Source organism: Dromiciops gliroides, chromosome 6 (genome assembly GCF_019393635.1).
Source record: "Dromiciops gliroides isolate mDroGli1 chromosome 6, mDroGli1.pri, whole genome shotgun sequence".
Taxonomy (NCBI): Eukaryota; Metazoa; Chordata; class Mammalia; order Microbiotheria; family Microbiotheriidae; genus Dromiciops; species Dromiciops gliroides.
In genome coordinates, this window is record NC_057866.1 from 256013389 (window position 1) to 256030206 (window position 16818).

The 16818-nt window shown below is 43.6% G+C and overlaps 1 protein-coding gene across 1 annotated transcript in view; it reads right to left on the reverse strand.

Annotated features, from left to right (window-relative positions):
• FRAS1 (Fraser extracellular matrix complex subunit 1) overlaps positions 1 to 15504 on the reverse strand; it is a 515723-nt gene extending 500219 nt beyond the window's left edge. Inside the window, 2 exon segments of the mRNA XM_043971175.1 lie at positions 4370 to 4401; positions 15130 to 15504. Coding sequence (XP_043827110.1) covers positions 4370 to 4401; positions 15130 to 15208 — 111 coding nt within the window. The 5' untranslated portion in view covers positions 15209 to 15504.
• Positions 15505 to 16818: the final 1314 nt, after the last annotated feature.

Genomic DNA, 16818 nt, shown 5'->3' on the forward strand with positions numbered 1-16818 from the left:
GGCTAACATCCTTCTAAGGGACACTCCTGAAGCAGAATTAGTGGGGCGGAGGGGGCAGAAAAGAAAGAAGCCACATTCAGTCAACCTTAAGTAAGCTTAAGAAGTCTTCCTTATACAGAGTCACATCACCATGCCTATTACCCTTAGAAAAGAAAGACCATGATGATAACCTAGTGATCATTTTCTATGATTCTCAACATTCTCCAACATTCTGCCCTCTTCACTGGAGAAGCAAAGGTAAGGGCTTTTCCTTTTAGTATTTTCCTTGGTTTCATAAACAAATTGTCCTCACTTTAAAAAACTTGGCTTAAAATAAATAAATAGATAGATAGATAAATGAATGAATGAATGAATGGATAAATACATATATATATACACACATACATACATAAATGAATGAATGAATGAATAAAATTTTAAAAAATAAAATTAAAAACTTGGCTTAACCACCTACAACATAAAGAAAAGTCTTGCAGGATGTGTAAACATGAGTGGCCCAAATGGTATTTCTAAATCATAGCTCTGAGCTGGTCACTTTTGTGCTCAAGAAGTTTCCATGGCTCCTTTCTACTTCTAAAATAAAACAAACTCCTATGTTTAAAAGGCCTTTGGAGTCTACCTTTCCAGGTACATTAACTCCCCTTCCCACATTCCAAATAAAGTGGCCTAAGTACTATTTCCTGGTACAGGAGATCCTATCTTCTGCCTCCTGCGGCTTCACTCAGGATTTTTCTCATGCCTGGAATGCACTCCTTCCTCCCTCCTGCTTCATGACTCCTTCAAGGCTCAGCATAGCTATGCCCCACTTCCTACAAGAAGTCTGTCCAAATATTCTCCTCCCTTCCCAACACCATCCATTGTGGCTAATACCCTATTCCATAGAATTTCCCTGCATTTCATTTTCCTATCGTTTTCCTTCAATAGTACCTCAGTTCCTTAAGGACAAGGATTTTGTTTTTGTCTTTGTACCCTCAATGCCTGGAACACAGTAGTAGTTTGTTGATAAAATACCTTTTGAAGTGATGAATTATTGGACAAAGGACCCAGATCAATGAGATCCCAGATCGATCTGAGTTTTCTAACTAGATTAAAAATCTGATGATTTCAGAAAATCCACCAACGCATTCTCAAGTTTTCCAACCCCATACATTTTAATGTCCTTTAAGTGAAGTGGCCCTTTGCCACATCCCTATGATAAAATGAGATAATAAAATCAGGTCATTTTTGGTAGAGTGCTTAACACAATGACTGGCACATGCTAGGAGGGTAATAAATACTTCTTCCTTTTCCCTTCTCCCCAACAATCAAAGTAGGTACCTTTTAAAAAGGAGTATCTTGAAAATAATGTCTATGTGACTAATATGGAAATATGTTTTGCATGACCATTCATGTATGACCTATAATAAATTGCATGCCTTCTCAGTGAGGGGTTGCGGGGAGGAAAAGAGAGAATTTGGAACTCAAAAAATTTTAAACGAATGTTGAAAATTGTTTTTACACATGATTTTGGAAAAAATAAAATACTAAATAATCAGAAAATGATGTCTATGTAGGCATAAAACAATAACTGCACATTAAATTATCATTCAAATAGGCAAATCATTGACATTTTGACCTTAGGAAACTGAGATCCAGATTCGTAGTGGTAAGAATGGACCTTTTAGGGGCAGCTAGGTGGCACAGTGGATAAAACACCGGCCCTGGATTCAGGAGGACCTCAGCTCAAATCTGGCCTCAGACACTTGACACTTACTAGCTGTGTGACCCTGGGCAAGTCACTTAACCCCCAACGCCCCACAAAAAAAAAAGAATGGAAATTTTTTTTAAGTAAATCTTATTTTCAAAAGAGGATCTGCCTTCTCTCCCTCCCACTGGCTCCACCCCCAATTGAAAGAAAGAAAAAATTAAACTATTATAAACGTGTATAGTTAAGCAAAACAAATTCCTCCATTGGCTATAGCCAGAAAAAAAAAAAACATCTCAATCTGTAATATGAGTCCACTGTCTCTATGAAGAGAGAATGTTTCATCATGGGTGGCTTGGACAGAATAATGGGTAACAATGGCAGTATGTTTCATCATTAGTCCTCTGGAATCATGGTTGGTCATAGTTTTGATCTGAGTTTTCAAGTCTAGTCTATTTCTCTTTCCACAACACTAAGAGAGATGCAGTGACTCCTCTTCATCCTAAGTTGTTTTGGATAACATACAGTTGCCCATCCAGAGGATTTATTATCGTTGGAAAATCTCCTTTTCAAGTTTATCTAGACATAATGCCTACTAGCTTGATCACTTGCTTTGTTGATATGCCAAATAACCTCATCACTTTCCCCTTAGCCTGTAGCCTTCATACCAGACAGAGCCCTTTGAAAATCAAGGCTTTAACTACCTCCTCTGCTCTAGGGAAGGTTTGAGAGACAATCTCTACTCAAGATGTTTTGTACATAATAAACACATGATACATGTCTGCTGACTTGAATTGAAGGTGGCCCTTCAAATTAGTCTTAAAAATAAGCTGTCTATTCCCAGCACAGATTAAGTTTCAGAGAAAATTTGAACAGAGGCCAGAATAGGGGGAATGACTCCCTCCCCCAAGCCCCTTATTAACTCCTGCTGAATCAAGTCTTAATGGTATGGTTCCTTTGTTTTATTTGAAGGCAACACCCAGAACAGCATTAACTTCCATGTTCAAACATACAAAAATATATTCCTGAGGTAAAACAAAAAAGACAGGTTGGAAGACCTTGATTCTAATGCTAACTCCAAATGATATGACTTAAAGCAAGTCTTGAAATGTCTGAACCTCAGTTTCCTTTTCTGTGAAATACCTGAACGGAGACAGAAAGGGAGACAGATTTTTTGGCTTGTAATCCCATCAATTAAGACAGTGCTAAGCATACTAAATCCTTAATAAATGCTTTTCATTCATTCATTTATAATCTCCATCCCCAGAGAAATAATTACATTGTGTAAAGTTGCTATCAATTGCTAGCTTTTTCTAGGCCCTTAGATGTTATATATATCACAATATAAAATGTAAATTTTTTTTAATCAACACTAATGACTGAAATGAGCAATACCTTTCCTAGCATCTCAGATCAACTTGATTGTCAAGTTTAAGAAAACAAATGTGGCAGTGACATGGGACACAACTTATTAGAGAGGAAGTTTGTCCACACCACTATTCATTCTAGAACACCATTAAAGGGAACAAATGCAACAGGCTTCTTGGAAGATGACAAGCTCAAATCGTGCCCTAGACACTTACTAACTTTGTGACCCTGGACAAGTCACCTAATTCCTCTCAGCCTCAATTTATTCATCTATAAAATAGAGATAAAAATAGCACTTACTTCACAGGATTGTTTTGAGGATCAAATGAGGTAATATATATAAAGTACTATGTGAATGTTAGCTTTTGGATCCAAATCATCATGTTACTAGATTATCTATGAATAATGCCCTGTGTGGAAGTTTCCAAAGTAAAATATTAACGTTTGTATACAAGACTTTAGGGCAACAAGCTGGTGCAATGGATAGAGTGCCAGGCTTGGAGTCAGAAAGACTCATCTTCCTGAGTTGAAAGCTGGCCTCAGACACTTACTAGCTGTGTGATCCTGGGCAAGTCACTTAACCTTGTTTGCCTCAGTTTCCTCATCTGTAAAATGGCAAACCACTCCAGTATCTTTGCCAAGAAAACCCCAAATAGGGACACAAAGAGTCAGGCATGACTGAAAAACAATTCAACAACAACACAAAACTTTATGGTATCGTCCCCAAAGTCCTCCCAATCTTGATAAATTCAATGCTCCATTTCAAAAAGGGCCAATCAGTCAATAACCATTTATCAAGAATCTCCTATGTCCCAGGCATTGTGCAAAGTACTGGGGAAACAAAGAAAGGCATAAGACAACCCCTGTCCTCAAGGAACTGACAATCTAATGGGGGAAATGAGCAAAGGAATCTGTCCAAACAAGGTAGATGTAGGACAAGTAGGAGATAATAAATAGACAGAAGGCACTAGAATTAGGAGAGATTGGAAAAATACCAGCGCAAGTTGAGGGTGAGCAAACTGTGCCCTAATCTGTATCTGACATCAATATGTAGACCCTATTTCCTCTACATTATTGAAAGAAGACAACAGGGCCACTTTATAATGCAAAGAAAAAAAAGTCAGTGAATTTCATTTCCAGTGGATTACATTCCCTAGGGAAATGAGTATGAATGTGTTGCGATTGAAGATAATATTCAAACAGCAGATGAAAAATATGTATATTAAGAATTGATAAGGTCAACCAATTCACCTGTTACCCTTCAGAAATTATTTTACTCACAAAATAAACAGACGAAGTATATTAAAAATGACCTACCAAGAAGAACGAGCCCCGGAAGACACATGCACCTGTGGGATAAAAACAAAACAAAGAATTAAAAAGTATGCATTATATAGCGATGGATACTGCATCAGCACAGAAGATGGAGAATTAATGGCTTTGATAGGAAATTCTTCCCTCTGGAGCTGTGGGTTCTTACTACCTTCTACTTCCATACATCTTGACCCCTGCAAAACTGCCATTAAAACTCATTTTTCACATTTTTCAACAAGTTCATTTATAATGGCATGCTCTAAATACACTATAAAATTTCCTCGGTATTAATTCGGAGAAGCTGCCAAGATTTTGGTTCCCAGACTACCTTGCCAGCCTTGTGTCTCATTACTTCTGCACAAGAATACTCTACTGGAAAACAGCTATTTGATAGACTCTCCATCTCCTTAAATGCACCATGTGCTTTCCTCACCCTTGGGCCTTCCCTAAGGCCATGACCACTGCCTATAATGGCCTCCCCTTCCTCCAGCTCATGGATAGTCCCCCACCTCCATTCCCCAAGGACAGACCACTGACATCCTCCTCTAAATTCAACCATTCATTGGTGATAGCTTACCACTTCTTATGCTAATATCATTTCAATATTCCCCATGAATGCCTTATCTCTACAACTATACAATAAGCATCTTAGGAGCAGGGACTGTATCATATAAGAATATAAGTGGCATAATGAGTGAAGTAATGAACCTAGAGTCAGAAAGACTTAAATTCAAATCCTGTCTCAGATATGGGCTGTGTGACTCTGGACAAGTCACTTCACTTCTCTCTGCCTCAGCTCCCTCATCCACAAAAATGGGAGAAATAGCACATACCCTCCACAGTGATTGTGAGGATAAAATGAGACAATATTTGTAAACCACTCAGCAAACCTCAAAGCTCCATTTAAATGCTAACTGCTTTATTATTATTATTATTATTATTACTATAACTACTACTACTTTTACTACTGCTATTACTATTACTACAACTACTACTACGCTTACTACCATCACCATTACCATTACCATTAATATTATATTCTTGGAGGGGCAGCTAGGTGGCGCAGTGGATAAAGCACCGGCCCTGGAGTCAGGAGTACCTGAGTTCAAATCCGACCTCAGACACTTAACACTTGCTAGCTGTGTGACCCTGGGCAAGTCACTTAACCCCAATTGCCTCACTAAAAAAAAAAAAAAATTATATCCTTGGTATTCCCCACAGTGTCTACTAAAGAGCCTCACACTCAATAAATATTTTAAATACGTTTTACCAATGCCTTTTGTCTTTACATCATAGTCATTTCCCACTCACCTCCCTTGTGACAAAGGAGAACAATTAAACAAAGACATCCCAGCTGGGCATGGGATTATCCCTATAATCCCAGCTAGTAGAGAGGCTAGGGCTGGCACATCTCTTAAACACAGGAGTTCTGAGCTGCACAGGGCTCTACCAATTGGGTGTGTGCATTTAGTTTGGTATCAGTGTAGTTACTCCTGGGATCAAGGGGCTACCAGGTTGCCTAAGGAAGGGCAAATGGGCTCGGGTCAGAAGCAGAGTAGGTCAGAGCTCCCATGCCAATCAGAAGGAGGATTAGTCAGATGAAGAAACCAAGGCTCAGTGATGGCTTGCCTGAAACCCCTCACCCCCAGACAGTGAGAGACAAAGCTGGGGTGCAAACATAAAACTTCTGGCTGCACAAATCCAGCGCATTCTCCACTATGTCAAACTGTCTCCATGACACAAAAAGAAATCCATTATGTACATTCAACTCATACCAGAACAGGCTTTTACCTTTGGATAAATAAAGTGAGAAGAGAAAGTTCTCTCTTGAAGAGGTAAAAGAACATAAATATTTTCAAAAGAAGCAATCATTCATATTCATACATTTTCCTGGCATATTTGCATTAGCCTCCTTATTAGACTCCCTCTCCAATTCAATCCCCACTAATATTTCTAATAGTTCTAATTTTCTAAACTAATATTTCTTTTTTTTTTAAGCGAGGCAATTGGGGTTAAGTGACTTGCCCAGGGTCACACAGCTAGTAAGTGTTAAGTGTCTGAGGCCGGATTTGAACCCAGGTACTCCTGACTCCAGGGCCGGTGCTCTATCCACATGCGCCACCTAGCTGCCCCTAAACTAATATTTCTAAAGCACAAATCTGACCACATTACTGAATCTCCAATGGCTCCCTACTGTCCTTGAGAGAAACTATAAACTCCTTTGTTTGTTAAAGCCCTCTATAATATGGCTTCCATCTAAGCTCATTGCTCATAACTCACCTTCAAACACTTTACATTCAAAGGAAATGGCCCTCCCAGGAACTCCCATCTCAGTACCTCTGCAGGGACTATCTCCCATACATGGAATAAACTATCTCCATCTCTTAGAATACCTAGCATCTTTCAATGCTTAGCTCAAATGCCACCTCCTACAGGAAGCCTATCCTTATTTATCCCACCCCCTCCTCCATGTGTTAGCACTTTCTTGGCATCCCTAGAACTTAGCACCGTGCCTGGCACACAGTAGAGCCTGAATAAAATTCTTACTGACTAAATGAGTGACTCTCACTCCTTGGGAGATTAATGAGGAGATAAACATAAAATGTTTACTCATCTATGTACATCTGCTTCACTCCCCTTTCCCTACCCTGAAGTAGAACATGAGCTCTTTGAGAACACGAATTGTTTCCTTTTTGTCTTTATATTCTTAGGGCCAGTACTGGGATGGTCCGCAGTGCATGCTTGAGAAATGCTTGCTGAATGATGTCTAAGACCTAATTTCTCCTCCCTTCGTAAGCCTTTCAGTATATTACCTAAATCACATGAAACATTTATCATGATTCCAATCAAGATTCAGGGCAGAAAGGAATCTTTGCCCCATAACTTCTGACTTGTTAACATCAAAGATCTATTGGAGCTCAGCCAAAAGGCTTGTAGGAGGGGAAAGGAGGTTGTCTACCCAGCATTCCATAAGCTCAGTAGGAGTTTGCAGACTTAAGGTGAAAACTAACCAGTCAGAGTGCCTTTGACCCTGTCCTTGGGAAGGGCCTAGATAGAGAAGCCAAGAAGGAGATGAGAAGGCTAAGAAGGCTTGATATTGGTAGATGTGGGAAGAATGATGGTGTTTGGAGCCAGAACAGCATCCCACCTGGACCATACAAGCTGAATTCTGCCACTGTGGGTTCTGTACAGCAGCATCAATCATTGCAACTTCCCAATGATAGTGGAGAGTCGCAAAGAACCATGGGTGCATCCAAGAACCATCGGAGATGATAGAATGGGATGAGTGATACCAACTCAGAGATTGCCCCTTGTGCTTTCCAGAGATACCTTATTACCTCATTCATCTGCCCTATTTACTCCCTCATTTTACTTTTTCCTTTAAAAATAGATGGATCAAGAAGATGCTAGCCATGCGGCTCTTCCACCCCACTCCTACAGCAACAGACTGTGGCTCCTTGTAGACTTGCTATTTCTGTCCCATTTTGTGCTCCTTGAAGTGTTTCTCAGTATATTTGTGGCAATGTATTAACATGCCAACAGCCATTCAAACCTGTTTCAATCCCGTTCACTTGAATGCCAATAGTTAGGTGAGAAATGGAGGGAAAGGCCACTTAGGGAGGGGAAGGATAAGCTCAATTTGTGTTTTTGCAAATATAAACCATCTGGAGGTTCGAGGCATAAATTCCCTTGAGAGTAAAATGCTACTTTTTTCTTGTGTGACCTTGGACATGTCTCTTAACCTCACTGGGCCTCTCTTCATGTACAAAATAAGAAGGTTGGAGACTCCTTTCCACCCCTAAAGTGTTCTTCATTCCCTTATCCTCTTTTCCTTGCTTATACTCCTCCACCAGAAGCTAGCTCTTCTAGCTTTGCTTGGATTTTTTTTTCTTTTTTTTGCAGGGCAAAGGGGGTTAAGTGACTTGCCCAGGGTCACACAGCTAGTAAGTGTCAAGTGTCTGAGGTCAGATTTGAACTCAGGTACTCCTGAATCCAGGGCCGGTGCCTTTTCCACTGCGCCACCTAGCTGCCCCTAGCTTTGCTTGGATTTTAAAGGGAATTTCAGTTTTGTGTAATTTGGGGGGTGAAGGGGAAGAAGAGGAGGGAATTGTTACAGATTTTACATCTACATCCACATATGTGTGATTAATGGTAGCAATTTTGGAAGAAAAGAAATGTATGTAATAACTTTATTATATCATATATTATATATTTATTTATTCTATATATTCCATTATATGTTATCTATCATATTATATTACATATTAAAGGAATATCAAGTTATTCATAATAGCTTTGCAGTTTCTCGTACAATCATCTTTTTACTATACTATACTATAAAAAGGCTTGTTTTATTCTATAAATTAAAAATAAAATAAATAAATTTTTTTTTACAGAGAACAATGAGAAATGGGACTTCCTTAAAAGAAAAGGAGGAGGGGAGCTGCAAACAGAGAGCTCTGTAAAGATAGTAATGGCTATTACCCTTAGCACATAACCTTCCATGAACCATTCAGTATATACTTTACAAAACTAAAGCAAAACTAAAGTTGCTGCTCTAAGACCTACTCCCCATTCAAAGTTTCCTTCCATGTAACATTCATATTTATGTTTGGAAGGCCCCACCCTTAGAAAGGCCCATGAGCCAACAGAGGTACCAAGACAAAAGTAACCTCCCACTTCATCCCTGGAAACTAACAAGAAATTACTTCAAGAGATAGTATACCTATATACACTTTTCAAAGTGAGCCTTCATCTTAAGCTAAAAAAAAAAAAGCCTTGAAATTAGTATTAAACCTATTTTGATAGGTGGGGAAACAGAAGTTCAGAGGGTCATAGATTCAGAGCTAGAAGAAAATCTAGGGATCAATCAAAGAGGTCACTTGCAAGTGGTCCCACTGGTAGGAATTAACAGAATATGGTAAGAGCAACATTCTAACCCTTCATCTCCTTGCAGGTTGGGCTAATTGTTTTTTCTTAAAAGCTACTGAAATCATACTCAAGACCTGATTGGCTCTGGATACTAAAGACTCCGCCATTGACAACACTCTTTGGTCACTTGACTACAAAATAGCCATAAGGAACCCCAGGCATGTTTTGATACTTGGCTAGTAGACCATGATGGACAGCTCAAACAGCTCAATCAACTCAGAGATGTCCTCGTTACCTTTCCTTATTGAATATTCTCCTGCTATGGCTAAGTAAATCTCCTTTTGTGACTGTCGAATGACCTAGAAGTGTCTCATTTTGTTTTAATATCAAAACTAAACTACCAGTGCACTGACCTGGGAAAATCTCACACAGAACACAGAGGCAAGATTCAAATTTAGACTCTGACTCCAAATCCTTCCACTGGACGATGTTGCTTCCCAATGGCATAGCAAAAGTCACATGAAGAATCTGGTTGATTCCAGGCCAGAACCTCGGTCAGCACCAACTCTTCACCTAATGCTATCTCCTTCATGCCAAGTGGCCATGCTTTTAACCCATAAATTCTCAAACTTTTTGGTCTCCGGACTCCTTTACACTCTTAAAAATGATTAAGGACCTCCCCCCATTACCTCAAAAAGAGTTTTTGTTTGTGTGGGTTATAGCTATAAATATTTACCATATTGGAACTTTAAATGTCTTAATATAATGAAAATAATTTCAACCTCATGGATCCCTTAAAAAGGTCTCAAGGACTTTGAAGAGTCCTCAGACAATGACTTGAGAACTACTATTTAACCTAAGGGCCACAGGAATCTTTTTTTAAAAAAAAGTTTTTTAGTGAGGCAATTGGGGTTAAGTGACTTGCCCAGGGTCACACAGCTAGTAAGTGTTATGTGTCTGAGGCCAGATTTGAACTCAGGTACTCCTGACTCCAGGGCCGCTGCTCTATCCACTGTGCCACCTAGCTGCCCCAGGGCCACAGGAATCTACAGACAACTGTCCCTCCTTCCTTTTGCTGTTGGACAAGGAAACCAAAGGGCTCATTTCCCAGTCAAGTGCTTGGGACTTAAGGAGTTTTACTGTTATAGAGGCAAATCAGGTTTACCAGTGGAATCCAACTTGTGAGATATTAACTGTTCGAATTCTAGCCCTAAATTAGTTTGGCAATCTAGGGTAATGTAAAAGGATATTGCCTAAGTATATGCTTTTTGAAATCCACTTTTTCCTTAAAATGAAAATAAAATTCAGAATGAGAAAGTTGCAATTACCTATAAATCACAACGTTGTAAAAGGATTAGTGTAATTTTTATGCTGCAATTAAGCTTAATGCAATAGAATACAGTAGAGTATCACTATAAAGTATAAATATGGCATTGTCCATTTTTAAGTAACCCACAGGGCTATTTGTAAAACTTGAGGAAGCCTTTAATTCTATTTTTAATCTTGATATTTTTATATTCTTATTCTTAACCTTGCTTTTGTGGGGCTTGGGAGGGTGGAGAAGCAGGGAAGTTGGAAGCAGGAATTTGGTTGGTTGGATTATTTTTTTTTAAAGAAATAATGGAAGAATGTGGAAATTCACAGCAGCTGTTAAAGAATCATTGGGTAACAGACTATTTGACTGATTGTACCCAGTTACCCTTAAGTATCCTAAGATATGACTTGAAACTCCAGATACCCCTGTGTCTAACCAATAGGAAATGTGGAAAATACTCTGAAGGTAAGGAGCAAAGATAAGAATTTAATTAGTTCTGCTCCATATTACAAGGGATTGGATTTCTTCCCCCTTGGCCCTAGAAAGCAAAAAATCCTATAGGATCAATGAGTGAAAGTTACAGGAGATAAAATTCAGTTCAATATAAGAAAAATATTCTAATAATCAATAGTAGTTTATTTGCACCTCACAACAACCCTGTGACATAGATGCCATTGTTAGCCCCATTTGCAGTGGAAGGAAATAAGCTCAAAGAAGTGATTTTCTAAGGGTCACAAAATAGGCTGCCTTGGTAGGTAGTGAGTTCCCCATCACTGGAGGTCTTCAAGTGGAAGCTGATGTTGCCAATGTCCTGCTTTAGATTCTTGTTTCAGGCAAGGGTGAGACTGATTTTTTCCCCCTCTGTGGGGCAATGAGGGTTAAGTGACTTGCCCAGGGTCACACAGCTAGCAAGTATCAAGTGTCTGAGGTCACATTTGAACTCAGGTCCTCCTGAATCCAGGGCCAGTGTTTTATCCACTGCGCCACCTAGCTGCCCCGAGACTGATTTCTAATCTCCTTACACTTTGGCAACTCTATCATTCTCTGTTTCCCAGATGAGTTCATTCCTTGCCTTCATTTTCTCCCCAGGTAGAGTAGGTTTCCAAAGAACTTTGTCAAAGAGAGATATAATTCTAAAAGATTCCAAAGACCTATCAAACCTGAAAAGATTTTGTCCATATAAAGCACGCACATTCTAGGTACTTAATGTTGTTGGGTTGGGGTTTTATAAGGTCCTATATGTTGCAAAGAGCAGTGAACTTAGAAACTTTTGAAGATCTGCCTTTACTAGTTAGTGCCGTGTAATTCTGAGCAAGTCGTTTCTCTCTAGGCTTCTGTTTCCCCATCTGTAAACAATACTTACATAATACATCCCACATCTTTGCTAATAATAATAGCTAACATTTATATAGGACTTAGCATGTACCGGGCAATTGTGCCTTATTTGATCTTCACAACCCTCCTGGGAGGTAGGTGCTATTATTATAAGCAAAAAAACAAAACAAAACAAAACAAAAACCAGCTGACACAGTAAGGAGCACAAGACTTACAGATGGAAACCACCTTGGAGATCAATTAGTCCAACCCCATCATTTTGCAGTTAATTAAGAGTAACCGTTCACCCCTCTAAAAACCTTCAAAGGTTTTTAAAGCACTCACCTCATAATAGCCTTTGAAAGGTAGTTAGCACAAGTAGGACTAACCCCATTTTACAGATGTGGAAACAGATGGGGTTTAGAGAACTTGTCCATTCAGTCAGTCAATAAGCATTTATTGAAAGCCTATTATTGGGGGCAGCTAGGTGGTGCAGTAGATAAAGCACTGACCCTGGATTCAGGAGGACCTGAGTTCAAATCTGAACTCAGACACTTGACACCTACTAGCTGTGTGACCCTGGACAAGTCACTTAACCCCCATTGCCCCTCGAAAAAACAAACAAACAAAAAAACCCAAAAAACTATTATTTACCAGGCTCTGTGCTAAGCTTTGGGGATGCAGACAGGCAAAAAAAAATCTCTTCAGTTGAGGAACTCACGATCTGATAGGCAAGATAACATGCAAACAGCAAGTATAAATAAGCTATATACAGAATAAACTGGAAATAATCAACAGGAAAAGGCACTAGAATTTTCTTTCTTTCTTTTTGAGGTAATGGGGGTAAGTGATTTGCTCAGGGTCACACAACTAGTAAGTGTCTGAGGTCGGATTTGAACTCGGGTCCTCCTGACTCCGGGCTGGTCCTCTATCCACCAAGGCACCTAGCTGCCCCCCAAAAAGGCACTATAATTAAGGGGACTTGGGAAAGGCTTCCTGTAGAAGGTGGGATTTTAGCCAGGCCCTAAAGAAAATCAGGAGGCTGTGAGGAGGAGAGTATTTCATGAATAGTCCAATGACCTGAGGTTCAAAGACACTGTGATCTTCCTGTGTTTGGTTCTAAATATAAGTTGTCACTAAAAGTAAAAACCCAAATTACATTTTGTTCCCAATACCTTTTGTAATTACATTTTCATCTTGAGAGAGCCTTCTTTGCCACAGCAAATGCCCCAACTCAACCGCTACGTGTTTAAGTGAATCAATTTCACCCCCTCCAAACACAAAAAAGCCATTTCTTCAGGGAAAAGCAACCTAAAGAAACTAAAGGAAGCCTATAAGTAAGGGCCCGAGGGTAGTAAAAATGGAGGCTGGATTTGCATTCCAGAGACAAATCATCTAAACTGGGGGGTAGGGGGGAAGGTGGAGGAGTTCCCTTGGAAAGAGAATCTAGGTTGGTGAAATGTTGATCCTTCAGAGCGCACCCCTTCATCAAGAAATCACTTTCTAGACTGAGTGGGTGTGTCTAAATAACAGGTCTCCGAATCATTTCTCTTCCTTCAAAGTACTGGGGTTTTTTAAATCATTGTTAGAACGCAGAAGCTCCTGGAGGGTAGGTACAGTCTTATATATACCCAATAGCTAGCAAATAATACACGGTTAATGACGGGCATTTGATACGGTGGCAAATGGCTCAATTCGCTTCCCTTCTTGGGCATCATTTTCTTCATCAGTGAAATGGGGGTGGGGTGGAGTTGGACTAATAACAAAAGATCTATAATCCTATGACCCAAAGCAAGGGTCGAGTTTCATCCACCAGGAACTCCTCTTACTCAAAAGAGCCCTGGTTATTGATTGGGGCTGGGTAATGAATGACTTGAATGAAAGCTTGCAGAATGACTCTCTGAGTAAGACAAGGATAACACAACCACGTACTTCTCCATGGCCATTTAAATGCTTGTGATTCTGTTTAACTAAGGGGACCGGAATTCTGCCCTGACTCCCCCCCGCCCCGGTCCTTCACTTCCTAGTCCCCCCAGTGCGGGGTCTCCCAAGATTGCAACCTCCAGCCTCCAACCCTTACTGTAAGTGCCTGGCCCTTTCCCCCCGGCCCGGCTCAGGGGGCTTCACTCAAGATCGCAGGAAGGGGGCTTTCCTCGGGGGGCCCGGGGCTTCCCCATTGGTAGAAGCCCCGGAGACCCCGCCTCTGGGGTGGCCCCGGCTCCACCTGCCCGAGTTAGCCCCCCTCGGCTGCACTGGCAGGTGAAGTCCCCTCCCGCCCGCAGCATGATGAATAATGAATGGGAAGCCGGGAGCTAAGGAATTCAGCCTGCACGCTTGCAAAGCCGCCCGCTCCCCTCCCCCTCTCCCCAGTGCACGCACTCCCCGAGCTCGGAAAAGCCAGTTTAGCTAAGTTTCTGCCAGGTCGACCACCCCACTGACTAGCTCTCCTCCCCCGCCCTCGCTCCCCCGGCTCGGGCTTTATATCTGGGGGGGGGGGGGAGAAGTGGAATGCTTTCGATATCTGGGGACTACCACCCGCCCGGAGCTAGGCTCTCCCCACTGCCACCGCCACCCTGGCCGCCGCCTGGAGGCTGGAAATCAGACGGGTCTGCTAGACACCCCGAGGCTAAGAAGGGAAAGGAGTTCCTAGTGGACCCGGATCTACCGGGTGGGCAGGAACTGAGGGTCTGGCACGGTCTGCCCCAGGGTAGTTTTTCAGATTTTTCTAATTGTTCTGGACCAGAGCCTAAACTCTAGGAGAAAGGGAAATCTCGCATCTCCTTAATAGGTGGGATTTGCGGAAGCGCTTCTCAGACAACTCTCCCAGCATTAAACGGGCATGTATTATGCGCCTTCTGGGTACCAGATACTGAGCTAGGTGTAAGAGGCACAAAGACAAAAGTCTTGAGGTCCCTGCCCCCAAGGAGCGAGTAGTGCAGTTTGGGGCATCCCTTTCTTATCACAAGTGTGACCATTTCACAGGAGATCCCCCCCATCCGAAGCCCTCTCCCCATCTCCCTTTGGGGAAATCGGAAAATGCCAACCCACTGAGCGACCTCCCCGCAGGTCCAAAACGCACGCGGGGCTTTTTTCGGGGAGCGTGATGAGAATGCAGAAGCAGCCGGGAAGGGTTTTTCAGTGCAAGGGAGCTCCCTCCAGGCCCACCTCCGCCCCTCCCCAAAAGCACCCTAACCCCGTCGCCAACCCCGACCCCTTCCAACTCAGTCGGGGTGGTCCTCGCTGGGGAAGCCCCCGTACTCACCCCCGGAGCGCACGGGAGGCAGGGGAGTGAATTCCGCCAAGGCGAACGAGACGCCGAGCCACACTCGCAGGTACTCCATAGTCAGGGCGGCCGGAGCCGGGCAGGGAGGGAGGGAGAGGCAGCTCGGGGGTCGCGGAGCCCTCCTGGGCGCAGGCAGCCGAGCTGCTCCGAGGAGCCGGGGATGTCCGCAGCCTCACGGGGACGCCGGGAGCCGGGCTGGGAGGCGAGAGGCTGCCATGGATCCCGCGCCCCCGCCGCAGCTGAGCGAGCCGGGAGCTGAGCCTGAGCCGCGGTTCGTGTCCTCCAGCCGGGAGAGCCGCCCAGCCCTCGCCGCCCCGCTCCGCTCCCGCTGGCGATGGAGATCCCCGGGCTGCGCCGCTCCGCTCGGCTCCGCTCTCCTGCGGGCTAGCTTTTTAAACTTCGCTTGCCACCCTACGTGGGCGCTACGTAGAGCGAGCGAGGGAGGTAGGGAGAGGGGGAGACGGCAGCGCGGGGGCAGCAGCCCGCGGCAGCCCCGCAGGCTGGAGAGCGAGCGAGCGAACCAACTAGCGAGCTCCCGGCGCAGGGGAGCCCAGGCCAGCTGCAAACTTTCTCCTGCTGCAGCGGGCGGCTCCGGGGCTCCGCCGAAAGCCGACTGCCGCCACCGGCTCCCCGGCTCCTGGACAACCTGGGGGAGGTGCTGCTGGCTACCTCCCGGGGCCCCCTCCCACGCGCGCGCGCGTGCGTGCGCTCCCACACACTCACGCGCACACCCTCTCCAAGCGGGCACCCCAGCCTTGCCCGGGCTCTGCGTGCTGGAGCAGGGCCGGGGAGGCGCGACCTGCTTCCACCGCACCACCTCCACCCTGTGTGTGCGAGCCTCAGCCACCTCCACGGCCGAGTGAATCGGGGGGCGGAACGGGAACCATAATTTTTAAATGCACATGGGGGAAGGTTTACAAAGGCAAAGAGAAGCCCGGAGAGTGAGCGCCATCTAGGAAGTCTAGCGCGCTTGGGAACGCGCTGCCCCAAAAGACGTGTAGATGGCTATCAAACCATCTACATTTCCCAGTTTGGAAGACGATCTACCTCTCCCTCCTCCTCCTCCCCCCTCCCTTCTCTGCCTTCTCCCTTCCCTCCTCCCCCTCCTCCCTTCTCCTCTCTGCCTCTCCTCCCTCCTCCTCCTTTTCCCCCTTCTTCCTGCTCTTCTTTCCCCCTCAGTGTGAAATGGACTCAGGACTCTGAGAGCTTTGGCCAAGATTCCAGAGTCACGTGGTGGAGCAGAAGAGGGAGGCAGGATGGGAGAGAGGGAGGGCAAGAGAACCAGCAATCTGATCCCCTTATTCATGCTGTAGTTTGGCTTTCGTCTAAGATAGGATCAAAACTAGTGCCACCGAGGCAAAAGAGAGGAAGGTAGCATGTTCTTTACTATTTAGCCTACTGATTTCCTGGCACACGAGAGTTCGACTTGTGTGTGCCCCACACGGTCCCAATGCTTTAGAGAAGTTTGGGGGCGAGAAAGGACACGCTAAAGGACCTGACACCTCCCCTCCCTTCCACTGCTGCTGTTTCTCCACCTGTCCAGGCAGTGTTTTTAGCTGCACTGTATTTCTCCCCTTCCCTGTTTAGTTTAAATAGTCATTGAATCCATAGGTGTTTTTTTTTCTGCCTAGAGAGAAACAGGTCCCTTGCTCAGATTTAGCTTTACCA